This window comes from Chaetodon trifascialis, chromosome 15 (genome assembly GCF_039877785.1).
Source record: "Chaetodon trifascialis isolate fChaTrf1 chromosome 15, fChaTrf1.hap1, whole genome shotgun sequence".
NCBI lineage: Eukaryota > Metazoa > Chordata > Actinopteri > Chaetodontiformes > Chaetodontidae > Chaetodon > Chaetodon trifascialis.
Genome location: NC_092070.1, coordinates 3,427,175 through 3,447,400, shown reverse-complemented (window position 1 = coordinate 3,447,400; position 20,226 = coordinate 3,427,175). Strand labels below are relative to the sequence as shown.

Sequence of the window (20,226 nt, the reverse complement as noted above, 5' to 3'; positions counted from 1 at the left end):
GATTCCCAAAATGCTGAATTGATTGATGATCATTTTACTTTTTCGCACAATTGTCTGTTCCATTGCACCCTTTAAATTCCAAAAAATTTCACTGTATTTCAATATATCAATGAATTAAACTCCATAAAGCCACACAAACTAAGTGCTCTAGCTCCGACACTGCATCTATCATGACTCTCTCTTCACACAAGTTAATTTAAGAACCACCCAGACAGGCTTTTCACTGTAACTGGGGGATGGAAACAAAGGCTTCCTACAGCTGATTGGTGGATAAATCCATCCTTCCCATCCTGTCTTACAGTCCCCACTCAGGAGGATTGTGTTGAAGTCCATTGCATGTACACAGTTCTCTGTCAGCAACTAAAGATACTATAGCTGGACCATTTCACACCAGGATTTTATTACATTTTTCACATCTGATTTGGTCATTTATCTGCAAATATGACGATTAGAACTGCCCGTCCAAACCGGGGACAACATTTCCGGCCCCGTATACACTGCCTAAAAAAGGTGAGTGGACATTATCATTATTATTGGTTTTATTCAGTTCTTATTTTATCCATAAAATGTAAGCCTTACTTTAATCAAAAATGTTAAACATTACAGATACTGTAAATTGATTGATAAAGTTATTCTAAATTTATTTACATTTCATTTACATACGTTTGCTTTCAAGTACAACAGTAAATTTCCCCTTTCTCTTTTTTTTTTTTCAAAAATAGATTTATTTTTTCTCCTTTTTGCAGTTACATGAGAGCTCTGGTTAATTGAATATTTACATACATGTGTATCTGTACAAGGTTAACGCTTGATTTGTTTGCCACCATGAGAGCAGGGACTTCTTAAAGATCATCTCTAATTCCTCTTTAAAGCCAAGAGGCTTTGTAGCTCTGCTGCCAGGCGTCACTGCTGTCGAAACGCACAACAGTTCAGCAGCATAAACTGACTTTACCTGGCACATTCCTCAGGTGAAGATGTTAGCTTGAAGCTCAGTGGCAGATTGAGGCAAAGGGCAGACGGACAGATCGGAGTCAATAACAGAAAAACTTGAAGCTTTTTTTTTTATCACAGTGTGAAAAGAAACATGGAACGAAAAAACAAAAACATACAATGAAAACATTGCATTTATTTATAGAAAATTTTGCCCATAGTCACTCACACTTTTCCTCACACTGGGAGCAGGTTGGGGCTGAATGTTTTTCTAAAAAAAACACATGGACTTGTGGACAGGATCACTCACTCAGGATCATCACTAACCTTGCAATAATGGACAGCCTGCTTTGCCACCCAATAACTGCAGCTGCATCAGATAAAGATGCAAATATGATAATTAGGGACATGACAAGGAATAGGGTCTTTATTTTAATCTAATCAACCGTTTACACATTGAGGTTGCAGCATGACGTCACCCTGACTGAGAAGCTTAACCTGTGAAGAGGCGTTTCCAGGATGTGTGGTGTTTGGGAAAGTGAAAGTAAGCTGTCATTTGCCAAAAGTGCCTCACAGTGGTCAGGAAAATCAGCATTTTACTGAAATAAAAGGACAGAAGTAAAAGTAGTAATAGCACAAATTAAAATCCCCTATTATAAGTAAAAGTCCTGTATTCTAAAGTTTATTCAGCAGAATGTCCATAGATATTTAACCACTATATGTATATCACGTCTTACAGTTAAACTGATGGCAAAGCATTATTTTAAATATTTGAGAAACAGATTCATATGTTTGTATGTGAAATCTTAATGTGCAAAGCAGCCAGTAATTATTGTTGTCAAATAAATGTAAATAACTATAGTGTAGTAAGGATTTTCCATTGGATTTTGGATTATTGCAGAAAAAAATATTTATGACAAACAAAAGTCGATTCTTACACAGTTTGTTCAGCAAGATAATCTTCACAAATGTACGCCACATTTATGAGTTTAGAAGACTAAAACGTTGAAGTATGACATTATCCTTTCATTACCAATGTTGCCTTCAAACACATCGTGTTTAGCTATATAAACACCTCCCTCTTAAGGCATTACTCACCTTGTAAGTGGAAATATTCTGAGAGCTTTGAGTTCATGAGTTGAAATGTGTTTACTGATGTTTTTAGAAATGCCAGAGGTCATGGAGTTGTCTGCAGAAAATGCACATTCACAACAACCTCATCTTTTCCCTCTGCCTTTGCATTTCCTGCATCATGTGACCCATTTGCTAACACGCTAAATTGTTAACCTTTGTGAGGTCTAGGGTCCAAGCATATGATGTACACAGCCTCTGATGTTGCAACTACGAGCTCACAAGTTCCATTTATAGACAGCACAGCATTTGAGCTTCCTATTCTGAGGAAAATGGCCATTGTGTGTGAATCAGTCTATAATGTTGGTGTTGTTGTTGCGCCAGCTCACAGGAGGTAACTGGCTAACTCTGGCAGCAGCTGTCGCGCTTGCTAGCTTAAGGGAGGCATTAGACATGAGACTGCCTGAAAGGTCGGAGCACAGTGACAACGTGGCACAAAAAGTGACATTATGAAATAAAAGGTATCATTATGAAACTTGAAAGGGGTATTTTGACATAAAATGTCTTAAATTGAATAAAACTCATTCAATAAAATGTCACAGCATCTGTAGCAATTTTGTGATGAGTATCTTGCCCAAGGATACATCGACATGATGGCGGCTGAGGCCAGGGATCAAACCACCAGCCTTCTGATAAGTGGACAAACCCTCTGCTCTATTTTAGCATGTATTTTTATTTATTTGATATTGAGCATTTTGGGGTTCCATACACAAGAAATTCATAACTTGATGGTTACTCTTATCTGCCAGATTTTAGTGGCTTTAATAGTTTTGACCTCGTGGCATTTTGATCACACATTGAAAGGTATTAAATAAGGTGATACAATGAAAAATATATCAAAATCAAAATGAAATAATGTTTGATGTTTGGGTTTTATATTTCATTTTTTAGTGCCAATACTTTCAGTGACAATGCCAAATTTTATTTTTGATATCAAAATTTAAAGTCACTGTTCTAGCGCCATACACAAATGGCCTTATAACATCAATGACTGGAAAAAATATGAAAATCTGCAATTTTCAAAGATTTTCTCTCTGATTCAAATAACTAAATTTCCTCCCTTTTGATGCTGTGAAACTCAAATGTGAACTGATTTTTTGTTCACTAAAGAAGCTGATAGAAAATATGACTCTGAAGTGTGTATCTCGTGGCTGATGTCTGTCATGGTACAGTACATGGACGTCTGCTGTGGCTGTGTTTATTACTACACAGTATTACGTCATCACTGTGTGTCCGAATGTTCTCGGTATTCTCTGGTTCATGTAAATGAATTGTCTGTACTGTCCTTCTGCTTGCAGCTCGAGGCCATTGTGGTGGAGATGCAGGACTCAAAAAGCGGGGTCAAAGGCTCGGAGCAGAAACTCAATGTCACTACCATCCCACATGTCATCAGTGGTGAGACTGAGACACACAAACACATGCATTCACACACACTCAGAAAGCCTGAGAGAGTTCCTAACGACTGAATTGTTTAAAATGCATATATTCTAAATATTTTTCCAAATTAATATGATATGGTTATTGCAATCTGCATCACCTTTATATGGTGCTATAACAAAATCAGGGTGTGCAGGGTATAAATGACTGTGCAGTAAGTAACACACACAGAATTATTAGATTTTGAAGTTGTATTTTCAGCTTGTTCTGCAAGGAGGGTGATGTACAGTTTTTAGTTAAGATATGTCCTTTTTAAAGGCTTTTAATCAAAGCATATTTTTATTTCTATCAAGCTTCATTTGCTGTGAAGTTTACTGCAGCTGACTGCAAATGCAAGAGCGAAATTGAACAATGCAATAACAGAAACTACAACATTTAACAATAAAGCTCCCTATTTAGTGTCCTTGCACTGGTCCCCTTGTTTTGTATTGATTATTTATAAGGCAATGAATTGTTTAGTTTCTGCATTCTGAACTTGCTCACCGACCCCTAATTTAAGTTGCTATCAAAAGTTGTGTTCACTTGCTAGAATGAAGACAAAATAAAGCTGTAGCATAAATTCATGTGGCACAGTCCAGCACTTTTACAGCACAGACTGAGCGGAGACACTGCTGGGCTGCCTTGCTGTCTAATCTGCTAACGCAGGCTAAATAAGGCAGCCTACAATTGGATGAGATCTGGACAGTGCTTGAGGAGCCAAAGTGGCTTTTAAGTCCTAAGACCAGTCTAAGACCAGCGAGGGAAAGGTCAGCATGGATACACAGGCCAAACCCTCCATGTGAGCTGAAGTGCTCAGAGTATAAGCACCTCCTGCTGCAAGTATCAGTTAACCAAATGATGAGGTGGAGCAGAAGCCAAGCAGTGTGAGTCATCTTTGCGTGGTCACGTCTCCTGGCTGATGCTGCCTGTGATTTTGTCCCTCCATCATCCCTGCAATTAACTGGGGATGTGATTTCATGACAGTCACTTTGCTTTTAAATGAGGTAGAAACACATTATTAAGATTAACTCACAGAGTCATAGGTTGTCAGCGACCCATTATTTATATAAATTAAGCTACAAATTAAAATGATATTGCTGGGAAACTTTCCAGAATATAGGCTACTATCAATAATAATAAACCCCCAAAACATTGTTTATGTCATTTTCAAAGCTGATATCTTTCATGATTATTCAAAATAAATAAATTATTCAGCACAGTAATCACTTAATGACTTAGCAGCAGTCCACTCTTTTAAGGTGGTCTCTGAGTTAGCATCATTGTAGCATTGGTGATCCCCTGGCTTTTCATCTAGCTCCATGAGTCACTTAAAATTTCAACTTTTTGGTGTTTTGGTTCATGGCCAAAAGCTAATGATACTCCAATCAGCCTCAGCTGTACTTTCTGTGTAGTGCCAATTAGCAAATGTCAGTAAAATGGTGAGCATGATGTATTATACCTGCTAAAGATCAGTGTACCAGTGTTGTCATTGTGAGGATTTTTAAGGGCATGCCAAAGGCAGCTGGACTTGTTTATGGTTCTGGAAGACATTTCACCTCTCATCCAGGAGGCTTCTTCAGCTCTAACGGACTGGTGTGCAGTCCAGGGAATTTTTCCACTTGTGGGATTGTTGACCCGCTCAGCCATCATGTGAGTCGTTAAGGTCACATGGGTGATGGTTTGAATGGGTGTAAAGCCACCTGGGGAGGGATTGTGCATTGTGTGTGGATGAAAGGTGGTGTCGTAGACCACCTCCTCTGTTCAGTGATGGTCTTTCTAGTCTGACATGGATGGCCTTGGTCCTTGCGGTGGACAAACGTGTTACTGGGCTTAACTTATGATAGCTTTTAGTAATTGATTGATTGATTCTAATTAAACCCAGTAAGGGTCTATAACTATTCTTGTGGCACACCCCACACCCCATACCTACTGACTCTTTGAACCTTTGAATGAAAAACAACAGAATAAGAATAATTTTCAACAACTTTGATGCCAGAACTTTGTAAAATACAGATAGTTTGAGGAATAGCAGAAAGTTGGGGGCTTATTTTAACAAAATGAATGATTTAGACAAAGTGCAATATTTTCTTGAAGTATGCACTTAGGACTTGGACTTTTTGGACTTTTTTTCCCTGTTAGATCGCACATCTCTATACTGCAGTTCACTGTTGACCTAATTCAATATACGAGCACATTCTTCTGTGTATACTCTTTGTAAATACTCTTTTTATTATCTATTTTTTGCTTTGTTTTGTGTATACTTATAGTTTGCCGGTATATATATTTTGTTTTTATATTTTGTCTTCTATATTTTTGTTTCTTTTCTCTTCTAATTTTGTTCTAATTTTATTCTTGTAAGGAGTACCTGCAACAAAAACAATTTCCCCTCAGGGATCAATAAAGGAATTCTGATTCTGATTAGGCTTTAATGGACCCTTACTGATAGAAAGCTGATACACAACCATGCAGAGACTGGAGTGTGTTTCATTAACTCTGTGTGTGTGTGTGTGTGTGTGTGTGTGTGTGTGTGTGTGTGTGTGTGTGTGTGTTAGTGTGTGTGTGTGTCTGTGTGTCTGTGTGTGTGTGTGTGTGTGTGTGTGTGTGTGTGTGTGTGTGTGTGTGTGTGTGTGTGTGTGTGTGTGTGTGTGTGACCAGGTATTTATCACGTTGTGGGGACAAAAAAAAATCTGTTTACACAGTCACATTGTGACTATTGTTAGGAACAGGCAAATAGTGGTTAGGGTTAGGGTAAGGCTCCAGGAAATGAATGTAAGTCTATGTAATGTCCCCACAAGTGATATAAACACAACGTATGTACGTGTGTGTGTGTGTGTGTGTGTGTGTGTGTGTGTGTGTGTGTGTGTGTGTGTGTGTGTGTGTGTGTGTGTGTGTGTGTGTGTGTAAACTCTACACTGTTTTAACTCGTACTCATGTTTCCACACAGGTAAGGACATCATTGCATGGATTGCCAACAAGATGAAGACCACTCCAGAAGGTATAATACTCTAAAATCCAAAATGTGTTTCATAAAACATGTCACCTCCTCACTGTCTACTTTTCAAAAGAAGACATATCCATGGCCTCATCCGTTCAATTCCTCTTCATGTCTGTCCTCCAGAGGCTCAAGCCTTTGGCACCATGTTAGTGGCCTATGGCTACATCTACCCCCTGCAGAACCACAAGAAGCTTGTCATGTGCAACGACACCAGCCTCTACCGCTTCCAGGTAAGACGAAATCCCCACTGCTTCTTACTGTCTATGATTAGAAGCAGTGTTGTACTTCAAGATCACATGGAAACAGAATTTGGAGAGGACTTTCCTTCACTAAAGTCCTCACTGTTAAAACAGCACATGCCCTGCACAGTGCCTGCACAGCTCACTGCTAAAGCTCTGATGATCATGGTGAACTGTGGGGTGTGTGGTGTATTTCTTGTTGAAACACTGGATTTCATATTTAAACTTATCGATAAATCTGAACATTTCATTTAAATTTAAACATCTTTAAGGCTTTAAGACTGACTAAACCTGACTGGTGCTGCAACATTTGAGACCCAAAAACTGACCTAAGACCTGAGACTATGTGTTGTGTTTTCATGAGCAGTGCAGATTGCACTCAAGTGAGCCCTGCCAATCATAGTTTTGGCTTTCTCATGTGCACTTGGATGCATTATAGATGGGTGTGTTCGAAGCTGCGACAGTCATGGTCAATCACATTCACTGTTTTCACCCCCTTTAAACACAAGGATCTCCCTGTCACGGTGCAGTGAGCGTTGCAGTGAACTCTTGCTATATTTCATTGCTTATTTACTATTGTCTCTAGTCTACTATGTTCAGGTCGGGTAGCAAAGCTCAAATGAAAATATATGTGGAACATTTTACCAGGTATTATGTGACGTTGCCACTATTACTCAGGCAGTCTACACACTGAATCACTAACAGTGTCTTTTCAATCTAAACCTTTTCAGACCCCGTACTTCTGGCCCACGCAGAAATGGGTTGCAGAGGACTCTGATTATGGTGGGTACAGTGTGTCACATGGTGTCGGGGTGGATGAGATCAGTGATTTTTAAGTGACTGGACACACATACCAAACTGAGCAGTTTTCTCTGATTGTGGAATAATTTGAAAGAGTTCACTTCGTGCAACAATCATTTTTGTGACACGTGTGATTAATTATCATCTTGCTTTGCTCTGACTGCAGCCATTTACCTGGCAAAGAGGAACATCCGCAAGAAAGGCCAGCTGGAACCCTACGAACAGGTTCATCGTAGTTTGTAGTATGGAAATAATTGTGCTTATATGTGTATGTGTAAGAAAGGTTCTGCTGTCATTCTATATGCTGTGAAGACTTCAGGCAACACTTATAGCTCTTAAGAGTTGATTTGTTCTCTCCTGACACATATTGACTTGGTTTCAATGTGGCAACAAGAACTTGGCCAAAAACAGGTTGTCAGTATGCCAGTGTACGGATGTCTTACTGTTATACTCAGCAGCATCAGACCTGGGAATTGATCTGTTAAAATACTCTGTTTTTGTTTTAGCAGCCACTCATTTCCTCCCAGCTCTCTGTGTATGTTTCACAATGTCCGCAGTGAATTTGGAGGAAGTTTGGGGAGAATTATTGGATGCTAGAACAATTTTAAAGAGAGAATTTGTGAAGTCTTTTGGGATATAAACTATATGCACAGATAAGTTCATACATTCTGTTTTACCCCCGGCTCAGCTGAAAATGTGGTATTAGAAACATGTTTTACAAGATTAGGAAAATTAGCATTATTTTAAGGGTTTTTCCTTATTGAAACAAATTCGTTTACATTCATTTATTTACTAAAATAATTATCAAAATGTTGGACAACTGAAAAAAAAATCAAAATTAGCGCATTAGATTATTGCTCAGTTTCCCATGATGCAGCTCATGTTGACCTGTCGTGTAGCTTAAAGGTTTGTTGTTTTAACTGGAGTGTGGTGTCTCATGTCTCTTTTTAGGGTGTCTCCACTGTTTCCTGTCACTGTACCGTGTGTTTAGCTCTCCATGAACACATGAGGAGTGATTTTACAATGTGCTGCTTCATGCTGTCACCGTATTTGTGTTATCAACAGGCACATTACAACCACCTCCATGAATGGCTGAACCACAAGTGGGACTTCATTGTGATGCAAGCCACCGAGCAGTACAAGTAGGTGAAACCTTCACAGCTTGCTACTGAACCTCAGTACTTTCTCTTTCCTGGAAATAGTTTTGGGTGGCACCTAACCTTTATTTGACAGTTCACAGTAAAGATGAACAGGAAATGGAGGGAACTGATTCCAGAGATCACAAGATCAAACGAGATCTAATAACACATTATGTCAGCTCGCCTGTATGGAGGCTGGTCCTTTCAAACTTTTCCCTGCTAGTGCAAATATGATTGGTATTAATACCAGAGCAGTCGTGTTTTTGATATCTCATTTACAGTAACGCCAGCTCAAGCAGCTCCACAGCCTTGCCAAAACAAATTGTCTAAAACCAGCAAAGTAAATACATATTAGATAAGATTCTGAATCTGACCTGACATCTGACACCAACTTTCCATTCATGACAGTTTTTGAAAAACTGTGCTGTGGACACATTTTGGTTAGTACCATACCCAGATCTAGATGAGATTTTAAGACATTCAAATAATAAAACACGTTTATTTTCTTATGCACATGTGCACATATGTATCTGAAATGTGTTATATGTTTGAGAAGTTAGACATTTAGCCTACACTCATTTGGAGACCAGTACAATCAGCATATGATTTGACAGCATAATCAGTTAACTAACCAATCTGTCAACAGGGTGAGCATTTACACTGTATGAGCTTCCAGTTCTTTCTTTCTGTGTGTGTGTGTGTGTGTGTGTGTGTGTGTGTGTGTGTGTGTGTGTGTGTGTGTGTGTGTGTGTGTGTGTGTGTGTGTTTCAGGGCTGGTAAGGAGAGGAAGAAGCCGGATCGTGTGGTGTTTGACTGCCAGGAGAGGGCTTACTGGATAGTGAACAGGCCACCGGTCAGTGTGTGTGACTCTGTGTGTGTGTGTGTGTGTGTGTGTGTGTGTGTGTGTGTGTGTGTGTGTGTGTGTGTGTGTGTCTGTTTTGCACTTTTTGAAATCAGGTCATCTTTTACTCACTCAGCTATTCACAGTAACAGAATCTTTAGCATGCCAACTGTATCTACAGTAGTAGTGCATTATGGACTTGCTATCATTACACTCACTGTACATTTACCATGAACCTGTCCTGTGTGTGTCCAGCGTCGCACTCACAGTGCTATCGAGTGTGGCCCCGAGCGTCTGATTGATCCCAACACAGATGAGGTAACAGGTCAGTATACCCACACACACACACACACACACAGTGGAGAATTTGAGGATTGAGGTCAGCTGGTCTTTTAAGAAACTTACTGGTGCTTAACATTGAGAGTAGAACTGCTGGACTGATCTCTATATCCACTTAGAGAGCAGAAACTCTCTCTCTCTCTCTCTCTCTCTCTCTCTCTCTCTCTCTCTCTCTCTCTCTCTCTCTCTCTCTCTCTCTCACACACACACACACACACACACACACACACACACACACACACACACACACACACACACACACACACTCCTTTTCTTTCCTCTCCTCTCCTCCCCTTTCCTCTCCTTCCTTTTCTTTCTCTTCCCTCACCTTCTTTAACTTTCCTTTCACACAGATGCAATACTTTTACAACAAAGCATGCCCATTTTCAGATTTGGATTTTTAATGCATTTCTTAAATTCTGTGCTGTTACTAATAGTGGGTGAAATTAGAGGTGGAGCTTTGTAGAATGTGCAAAATTAATTCACTGTACTGGTCATAACCATGCAGTATTGTGAAATTTCAGGAGATTCCTGCGTTGCTGTTTGAGTTGTCACTGTAAAATGTGAAATAATGGAATGCTGCCAGATTTCAGCAAGTCTGAAAAGCTTCTGCTGTATCTGCTTTGACTAGAAGAGGTTTGGTAAACCTGGTGCTTGCTCCTTCTTAGCAATAAGGTGACTTGTAAGGTGCTTATCAAACCCAAGAAAGCTTAAGTTCAACCCTGTTTCCCACAACAGAAAAACAAAGCAGACAAATGAACAGCTTTCTTTGCATGAAATGATCTTGGTGAGCTTTTACTGTACTCTGGAACACGGATAATCATGTCATCTGGATGTGACACATATTGTTCTCTCAGCGAATCTAAGCAGCATTCACTCCATCCTCAATAGACAAAGCTCTGGCCTTTGGCATTTGTTTTGGAATTATGGCATTTTTATCATATATCCTCAAACACACTTGCTGAAACGATGCATAAATCACATCAGAACAAGGCTGTGAATTGTGACAGAGGCCTAACGTGTGGAGGATGGGCAGTTAGCATTGCCAAACAAATAGAAATCTGTGGTGGAACGCAACAATGCAAGTACATTTACTCTAGTACTGCCTTTCAGTACAATTAAGTGAGGTACTTATACTTTAGTATAAGAGCTCAGTTCTCAGTTCGTTTGGTCAATGTGTGTGCAAGTTTTTGTAGGTGAGACAAGGATGTTTTTTGCCTGATTTTCCTGAGACTAGGTACAAGAGATGACATTTACCAGACATTTCAATCTGTAGTACACAGAAAAAAGTCACAGTTATATTAATATGAATATTAGAATAAAACAAAATCCCCAACAATAATTGAATAGTAATGATAATAAAACAGATAAGACATGTTGGCAATAAGACGGTGTGCTAGAATAAATAAAAGGCTTTTTTAAAACATAAGTTTCGAGAAGTGATTGAAAAGATGTGACTGATTTTTCAGCCTCAGATCCTCGGGCAGGGGGTTCCTGAGCTGAGGGGTCCTGACTGTAAAGGCCCGTTCGCCTTTAGTCTTGAGCCGGGACTCAGGAACAGCCAGCAGAGCCCTGGCCGAGGATCTGAGGCTGCTCCCTCGCTCACAGCATTAGAGTTTTGTTTCATTCATTGCACTTCTTCTTGTCTTGTCTTCTTCTGTTCAAACAGATCTCCTTACACTGACGAAGATAAGAGAGTAAAGCATTCCAAATAAAATAGTATACAGTGGTTTGTCCAGATTGTCATTCTTGTGTGTAAACTGCACTCATATATGAGTGTGTGCTCCTTGTAGTCTTTAGACAGTCTCTCCAGGAAATAGTGTTGTTGCCATTGTAATAATGAAAGCAAAATCAACCACTGCATTACTAAGTGCTGGCAGATTCGTTCAATTGGTCACGTGGGAACAATGCTTACAAATCATTACACAGGACAACAATCTTACAAATACATGGTCAATTTTCCTGAAAATCTGCTGCAAATGAAGTGATTTTTGGCTGCAGTGATCACTAAAGATATATTTAATCTTGGAGAGACTGTTGCTCTGTTATTCCCTCCTCTCTGTTTGTGCTTCAGCAGTAGTGACTTTGTTTGCGTGTGGCAGCATGGATAGCATCAGGATGTTCCTCTGTGCTCCATCCTCTGCTACACTTACCTGCAGTACACTGTGCTTTTCAAAATGACGCGAGACAAACAAACTGTTCCCACGGAAACAAACATTTTTTTCTTCTTGTCTCTCAGAAAATCAGCTTTGACATATACAGACGCATGGTAAGTCATAGTATTTCATCCACATGCTGATATATCTGATTTTAACGCAAATCTCCAAACGTTGAGTTTGAAAATGTGGTCAGAATATTTTCTCGTGCAGATGTCCATCTACAGATTTTAAAGTGGATAGTGTGGTATCCTTTGATTCATAAAACTTTAGCAAAATTACAATTTCACCAAAAAAAATAATGTTTTTGTTCATGTTCCTCTTTTATTTTAGAACATATTCTATCAACAAGCCATCATGAGGTCAAAGGTCAAATCTAGCGTGTCCATTGGAGCGTAAGTTCCTCTGGTGTCTTATCTATTCAGATTATCTATTATTAAGCTGAAGCATTGTCTGTTTATTCTAAGATAATTATATATGATAAAACATCTAGGCTATTTCAGTTATCAGTGTTTAGCGATCAGTTTAAACATCACACACACATGCACACACGGCGAGTGAGGACTGAGGTCAGCTGGGTCAGTTTGGAAGTTAACACCGAGGCTCTGTGGACTCCATTGGTCTCATAACATTCTGCTTCTGTAGACTGGTCAAGTTCATCACAACCTACAAAAACCACGACCCGTTCCTGGCGCCCTGCTTACCCAGCAACCCCTGGCAAACAGACAATGACACATACTGGACTCTCAACATGAGAAGGTGAGGCCTGCTGCATTTCCTCTGTCTGTTGAAGTATCTGACGCTGTATGTCTCGAATCAAGAAGGGATTACACTGATGATGATACATTGGCATGATTACAGTAATAAAAAAATAAAATAGAAACAGAACAGGAAGTAGAGTTTTGTGTTCCCTCACAATATTATGTGTCAAATTGCAATATGCTTTGTATTCCCCCCGACTCATAGAGGAAGTCTGGGCTGTAATATGATATAACATTATGAATTAGTTACAGCTGATGGTGATGGCTACAGCTTTAGCTGTAATTATGGCTGCAGCCATGGGCACAGTGCAGAGAAGTGACATGTCTGTGTTGAGCAGGTCAAGCTATTCCTGAGCTCCTATGCCGTATGATAACACATCTTTCAGAAGCAGAATCATGGCATGATGGCAGTAACCACACCTGCAGCCTTAGCCAAAGCAGAGCAGCTACAGCTGGTTGCAGTCAGAGGCTGTCGACTGTCTCTGCCGTTCAGGAGGCATAATGAGCAATAAAGTGTGTAAACTGGCTGTGTGTTATAGCTCTCTCAAGGAATGGCCCAACACACTGACTTTTCCTATTGATGGGGGAATGCAAACAGTTATTGTGTAGTAACACAAAAAAAGAAAGAAAATAAGCCTCAGAAATGTTTATCTTCTTCAGGAAGAGGGAAAGAGGACAGGCATGGTTTATGGGAACTGTAGTCTTACTGTGAGACACGTTTATTGAATGTTGGTGCAGTGCAATTTGATCTAAAAGTAGAGTGTGAAAGTTCATACACTACCTTGAAACAGAAGGGGTAAAAGGAGAAACACTTCATAACATTTTCTGATCCACATTGGACCTTGTTCTTTTCCTTTTTTAATATCCCAAATATACATACATACATACATACACACACACACACACACACACACACACATATATATACACACACACACACACACACACACATATATATATACACACACGCACACACACATACACACATATATATACACACACACACACACACACACACACATATATACACACACACACACACATATATATACACACACACACACACACATACACACATATATATATACACACACACACACACACACAGAGAAATGTCTCATCAGGTCAAATGAAGACCACAGAAACTTTTTGTGTGGAATTCGGTCCTTGACTCATCTGTTCAATACCAAACCAGTTCAAATTGAATTTGTTGTTTGAATTTTGACACAAACACAACTCCATTCATATGGGTCTGCATAGTAAATGTATCATGCAGCTGAAAAAGCATATGTGGACTCTTCCACACGAAATCACAGTCATGTATGGGCAGTGAGTGATTCACTGTGTTTGTGTCCAGAGCTGATGTCCCCACCAAGATGCGAGTAGAGCGCTGGTCCTTCAGCCTTTTCGAGCTGCTGAGCGACCTGCGAGGCAGAGACGACTTCAAGATCTTCCTCAAGAAAGAGTTCAGCGGTATGTTGATGTGTTCATTCAACACACTCTTGTGGTGAACTTGATTCAGTATTTCTTAGATGTGAGGGGTGGAGAGCCTTTACTCTCTATGGAACCCCCCCTCTTGTTTTGGGTAGTACTGCCTTTGTGCAAGACATAATTTTGTCCAACCTTCGTCATAATAAAGCTAAGGCACTTATTGGACTAGCAATGTAGGCTTAAATTCAGAGATGTGATATAGTTGGTTTTTCAGTCCCAATATGCAATATGCAAACAAAAACAGTATCTGAAGACATGCAGCTTACATGTGAGATGTATTAGAATGCACAAATGTGTGTGTATGTGTGTGTATCCCAGGGGAGAATCTGGCTTTCTGGGAGGCAGCTGAGGAACTGAAGTTGGGCTCTGCATCTTCCATGTCAGCAAAAGCAGAGACCATTTTCAAGTAAGACAAATACATTGGACTGTTTTCTCTGTGCGTGTGAGTAAACGTGAGTGTGTGTGTCTGTGGTATCCATCGTCAGATGCTACAGTAAAAAGGCCTCACATGTACCAACATCCCTTATCTGTATATATACCACACATACCGTATGTTGATTGTGCTCTTTCACAGCCGTGAACTGGTCCTGATTCATTTGTCTGTTCATCCATCATTCACAATATGTCAGACAAGTCTTCACAGTAAGAAGCTGATTGAGAAAATAGGATTTCAGCAATGCAGTGTAATATTGATCTGAAATGTCTGTGTGCTCAGGACCTTTCTGGCCCCCGGTGCCCCCCGCTGGATCAATATTGATGGCAGGACAATGGGTTTGACAGTGAAAGGCCTGGAGCATCCTCACCGCTACGTGCTGGAAGCAGCCCAGACACACGTCTTCCTGCTCATGAAAAAGGTGCGTTGGTGTACTGTTTAAGAGGCAAAAAAGCACCATATTTCTAACCCTGTAGCCAATGATGCTTAGAATTTTATCTTTTAAGGTGGTTAATTCATACCAGTAAGTGATTAATGATCAATTTGAGGATCTACTGAGTGAATGTATAATACAAACACAGATTTTCATACTGAGGCCAAGTCAAGTTGAATTGTAGAGCACATTTCATACAATGAAATCTCAATGTGTTTCACACACAGCAAATATGAACTGAATAAAAAAGAACATAAATACATGTATTGAACATATTTAAAGGAACAATTCCATAAAAGTTATTCATCTCCTGCCCACACACTAACATAAACATACCCACCCACACATGCCCAAAGAGACAGAGACAGAGAGAAAGATGGAGGCTTGTCATAGGCCTAGAGAGCAGGTAAGTCTTAAGCTTGCTTTCAAAAGGCAGCACATTTGTTCCATAGAGTGCGCCCACAGCAACTGAATGTACCATCACCAGATTTACTTCATGGGTTCATTGATCATGGGTACAGTTAGGAGACCAGGGTCTGATGATCTGACTGTTCTGGAGGGTTTGTAAGCAGTGTGCAGGTCAGAGATTTATTTACACCATGATCTGTAGACACTGAACAATATTTTGAAATTTAGTCTGTATTGTATCTATGTCTATATATGTTTAGCTTTTCTTGTCCCTGTTAGTACTCTGGCTGCAGTATTTTTGGGAAGTTCAGCAAGACAGACATTGCAGTAATCTACCCTAGAGGAGATGAATGCATGAACCGGTTTTTCAGCGTGTGAGTGAGACAAGATGGGTTTAACTTTGGTAATATTTTTAGGTTATAAAATGCTGTCCTGGTTATACTTGTAAGGTGACTTGTGAAGTTGAGTTTCAAAAGATGCTGACTGGGTTTCAGAGACAGCAAGATCAGTTTGGAGTGGATTTCCTGTCTCTGACCTCTAGGACACACTGCAAGGATCTCAGTCACAAAGTCACTGTCTAATGTTGGTAAGGGGCCTAGAACTGCGCCTTGTGGGACCCCACAGTAAATGTTAAAATTGCCAGATATAAAGTCCTGAAAACATATGGAGAATGTCCTACTTGTTAGGTCAGAAGACAGCCAGTTAATGACACAGCCAGACAGGCCAACTGGATTTTCTAGTCTGCTGAATAACCTGTCATGGACGACGGTGTGAAAGGCTGCTGTCAGGTCTAGTAACACTAATGTGATTTTGTTTGAAAAACCTTTGATATTCATATCATTGATTACTATCATGAGAGCTGCTTCAGTGCTGTGGTTAGTCCTGAAGCCAGAATGATACATATCACACAGATTTTACAGTGATAAGTGACAATAGAGCTGTTTATAGACAACCTTTTCAAGCGTTTTACTAAGAAAAGACACGATGGAAATTGTCTTACCACAGATGGTTCTAAGTTGCTCTTTTTCAGCATTGGTATAATAATAGCATGCTTGAGGGGAGAGGGGAAGGCTCCTGATTGAAAAGAACTGTTTACAATATTCATTACATGATGTGACAGACAGGAATGCATGTTTGGGTTTAGCAGTTTGTCAGTAGTGGAGAATAGAAATTGGGCATTGTTTTGGTTATCATGTATTGTCTGAGAAATGTAGGATTGTCTAGAAAGTTTCACTTTTGTGTTGTGAAGCTGAGGTCATCTGCTGTCTCATGTGCTTTCATTGGTACAGGATACTTTCTTCCGTTACCTCAAGTCACCAGTGTACAAAGACATCCAGAAGAAGGCCTTGAACCCTGAACCTCATAACTTCAGGTTGGTAGCTAAACTGGTCTGATCTGATTATGGTAATGGTTATGATAAGATAGTCCTTTATTAAACTCACAGTGGGGAGTGTTACAGCAGGAAATGAGAGAGTGTATTAATCAGAAGCATCAGTAAAAAAAAAAGCAAAATATGATAAATAAGTAAAGATTATAATTAATAAAACAGACAGTGGTTAAATTCATTTTATTGCTCGTAGGAAATGTTGACATTGGCCTGTTTATCACACACTGATATTGCACATGAGTGAATTTGTCTGTTTGGGTGTGTGTGATCTGCTGGGAGCAGTACTGGTTGTAAAGTCTGACAGCAGCAGGAAGGAAGGACCTGCAGTATCCCTCCTTCACACACTGTGAGTGAAGCAGTCTGTCACTGAAGGAGCTGCTCAGTGCTGTCAGTGTGTCCTGCAAGGGGTGGGACATGTTCCCCATCAGGGATGATAGCTTAGACACCATCCTCCTTTCTCCCACCACCTGGACCACTGGATTGAGGGGACATCCCAGGACAGAACTTCTTAACCAGTCTGTTGAGTCTCTTCCTGTCCGCAGTCGAGATGTCGCTGCCCAAGCAGACCACTCATGGACGATGGCTGCGAGTTAAAAAATGTCCTCAGGAGTGTCCCCTGCCCTCCAAAAGACCAGAGTCTCCTCAGCAGATACAGTCTGCTCTGGCTTTTCTTATATGGTGCATTTCTAGTGTCAGTCCAGTTCAGTTTATTATTCTGGTGACCATCAAGGTACTTGTAGGATCACACCATCTGTTCCCTGAATGTTTACTGGTGTAGGAGGAGAGTGTTTGCACCTGTGGAGGTCCACAACCAGCTCTTTGGATTTTCCTGTACTGGTCTGGAGGTGGTTCACTGGCACCAATCCACAAATCCCTGTGTTAGTTCTCTTTACTGCCTGATTTGTGAGTGAAATCTGCAATGTAGAGGGTGACGAGTGAGGAAGCCATAACTGTTTGCTGTGGGGCCCCCATGCTGCAGACAACCTTGTCTGACTCACAGTCCTGTATCCTCACATACTGTGGTTGGTTGGTGAGGTAGTCTATGATCCAGGCTGTGAGGCGGTGGTCCACCCCTCTGTGCTCCAGTTTGCCCCTCAGAAATGTGATCTGTATGGTACTGAAGGCATTATAGGACTCAAAGAACAGCCTTTACCAGGTGAGAGAGGGATCTATGTAGGAGGTAGATGACAGTGTCCACCCTAAGCCTGGTTGATAGGTGAACTGTAACTGGTCCAATGATACTCTCACTGGGGGCAGAGATGGGCAAGGGCCAGCTTCTCCTGGGTCTCCGTAAGGTGTGATGACAGTGCCGCTGGCCTGCAGCAGAGTATTTGTCACTTGTACTACACAAGATGTTTTCCACAGCTGTGGCACTCTCCTCAGCTTCAGGCTCTGCTTGAAGATGTGCTCAACTACTTGCAAATGCTGACAGGTCAAACAAGGAAGTTGTAGCTGGAACTGGAGAGCTCGAGAAACAAAATGATTTTGGCCGAGCTCCTAAATAAAATAACATACATGTCAAAGGACTTGGAGCCTTGAAAGATACTGAATGAGTGTGCGTGGATTTCCAAAGTAATGTGCATGGTGCTTCGGAATTTCATTTGTGGTGCTCACAGCATTGAAAAATGACAAATTCACTGGTTTGGAGATAACAAAACTTGGACAGGTAAACGAAAAACTGTATGGCTAGATATTAGAAAATGTTTTTTGTTCTTTGGAGAGATTGCCCCTTTAACCATATAAGGCTGCACAATGAACATAAGGCATTCAGGCCTCGTTACATTCATTTTCAAGTGAATCTTAACTCTATATCTATATCTATATCTATATATAACAGTACTGTCCCTCCATAGAGACAGGGGTTTTACAATAATGTTGAGTTCATCATGTTTCTGTTTCCACCCTAGCCCGGCCCAGCTGGAGCAAAATGCTCAGAACCGAAGCCCAGGCATCCATCCCATCATCCTCTGGCAGCAGGAGGAGGAAGAAAAGGCGAAGGCTGCCGCTGCCGCAGCTCCTGTCGATGTCAAAGCCATGATGAGCAAAATAGACAGGAAGAAGTAGAGCTATACAGTGACAGTGTCGTGCACAAAGTACCAACACAGGAACGAGCCCTCCTATTAGGTTCTATATGTACACTGCACGAAAGGATTTGCTTTGTTCTTCAGTGTCATGCAATGAATGGCGTTCTAGTTTAAACAAATTATTGAATGTGAAATATCCAGCTTTCATCATGGATGGATTACTGAACCTGTCTAACAGGCACAGGGCCCCCTGACCCCTTGGGCCCCTGGGCGAGCACATGTGTTTAAAGTGTTAATGATTCTTGTTAGGAAGTCAAACAGCTAAAGATATGCAGATAGCAAATGACTCTCTTGTTGTTGTATGAGGGGTGGGGGGGGGGTTACATCCCTGTGCCCAGGCCTCCATTATCTCGTAATCCATCTTCGGCTTTCATGGATACATATTTGAAGAAGAGGCATATCCGGACATGTCTGTCTATACAACAGATCAAATAATTATAATAATTACTATTATCATTATTATTATACATTAGCAGCTTTGTCCAAAGCAATTGTTCAGCTGATTTTCACAAGAGCTGAAATAAGATTTTTTAGCAGAATTTTTAATAGTTATGTCCTGCATATTACTTCATACAAGTGATAGTGTGAGGAGACACTGCAGTGAAACATCTCACTTTACATTGGAGACACTGTACTGTAGCTAGAGTTACAGCAGTGTATGATAACAGGATACTGGTGGCTGTACATACATACTGCTGTCTACAAGGCATGTTTAATTAGATTTAAGCTTTATTTATACTGGCTCTCTGTATTGTCTGTACTCTGCAAACTAGCAGTCATAGTCAAAATACACAACAGTATGTCAGTTCACATGTTGAAGAGAGTTGATTTCTCTATGGAAGATTTTTATAGTATGTGAATCTGTTTACCTCCCCAAGTTTAATAAATGAGACGAAGACAAAACCGACTTCAGATCATTATTTGGATGTGTTACATGTAATATAATAAATCTTATAATAAACTGTTGGTCAAATGTATCTGCTGCAACAACGAGCCAGTGTTGCATCTTGTTAAGGAAGAGTCACAGAATGGTCAATGCCTCTGCAGGTCATACGGGATGTTTGACTGCAGGGGAGTCTCACCAGTCTTACACCTGAAGATCTGTTTACTGAATTATTCAGCGTGTGAAAATAGTTATTATGTCTTCTGTGAGGAGATTTCTAGTCTGATGACATCACAGAGTTATCTCAGATTGGTCTTGAGACTTGAAATTTTAAATCAACTTAGACATGGGCAGAGAGG

At 40.4% G+C, this 20,226-nt stretch overlaps 1 protein-coding gene across 1 annotated transcript; it reads left to right on the top strand.

Moving 5' to 3' along the window:
* The first annotated feature begins 319 nt into the window (after positions 1-319).
* Positions 320-19,889, top strand: rgs9a (regulator of G protein signaling 9a). The gene is made up of 17 exons (XM_070981037.1): positions 320-510; positions 3,360-3,456; positions 6,422-6,472; positions 6,596-6,702; positions 7,443-7,494; positions 7,679-7,737; positions 8,578-8,654; positions 9,423-9,504; positions 9,748-9,810; positions 12,071-12,100; positions 12,321-12,382; positions 12,633-12,746; positions 14,106-14,221; positions 14,558-14,645; positions 14,955-15,093; positions 16,803-16,885; positions 18,808-19,889. The coding sequence occupies exons 1-17, from the start codon at positions 442-444 to the stop codon at positions 18,962-18,964; spliced, it is 1,446 nt and encodes a 481-aa protein (XP_070837138.1). The 5' UTR covers positions 320-441; the 3' UTR covers positions 18,965-19,889.
* Positions 19,890-20,226: the final 337 nt, after the last annotated feature.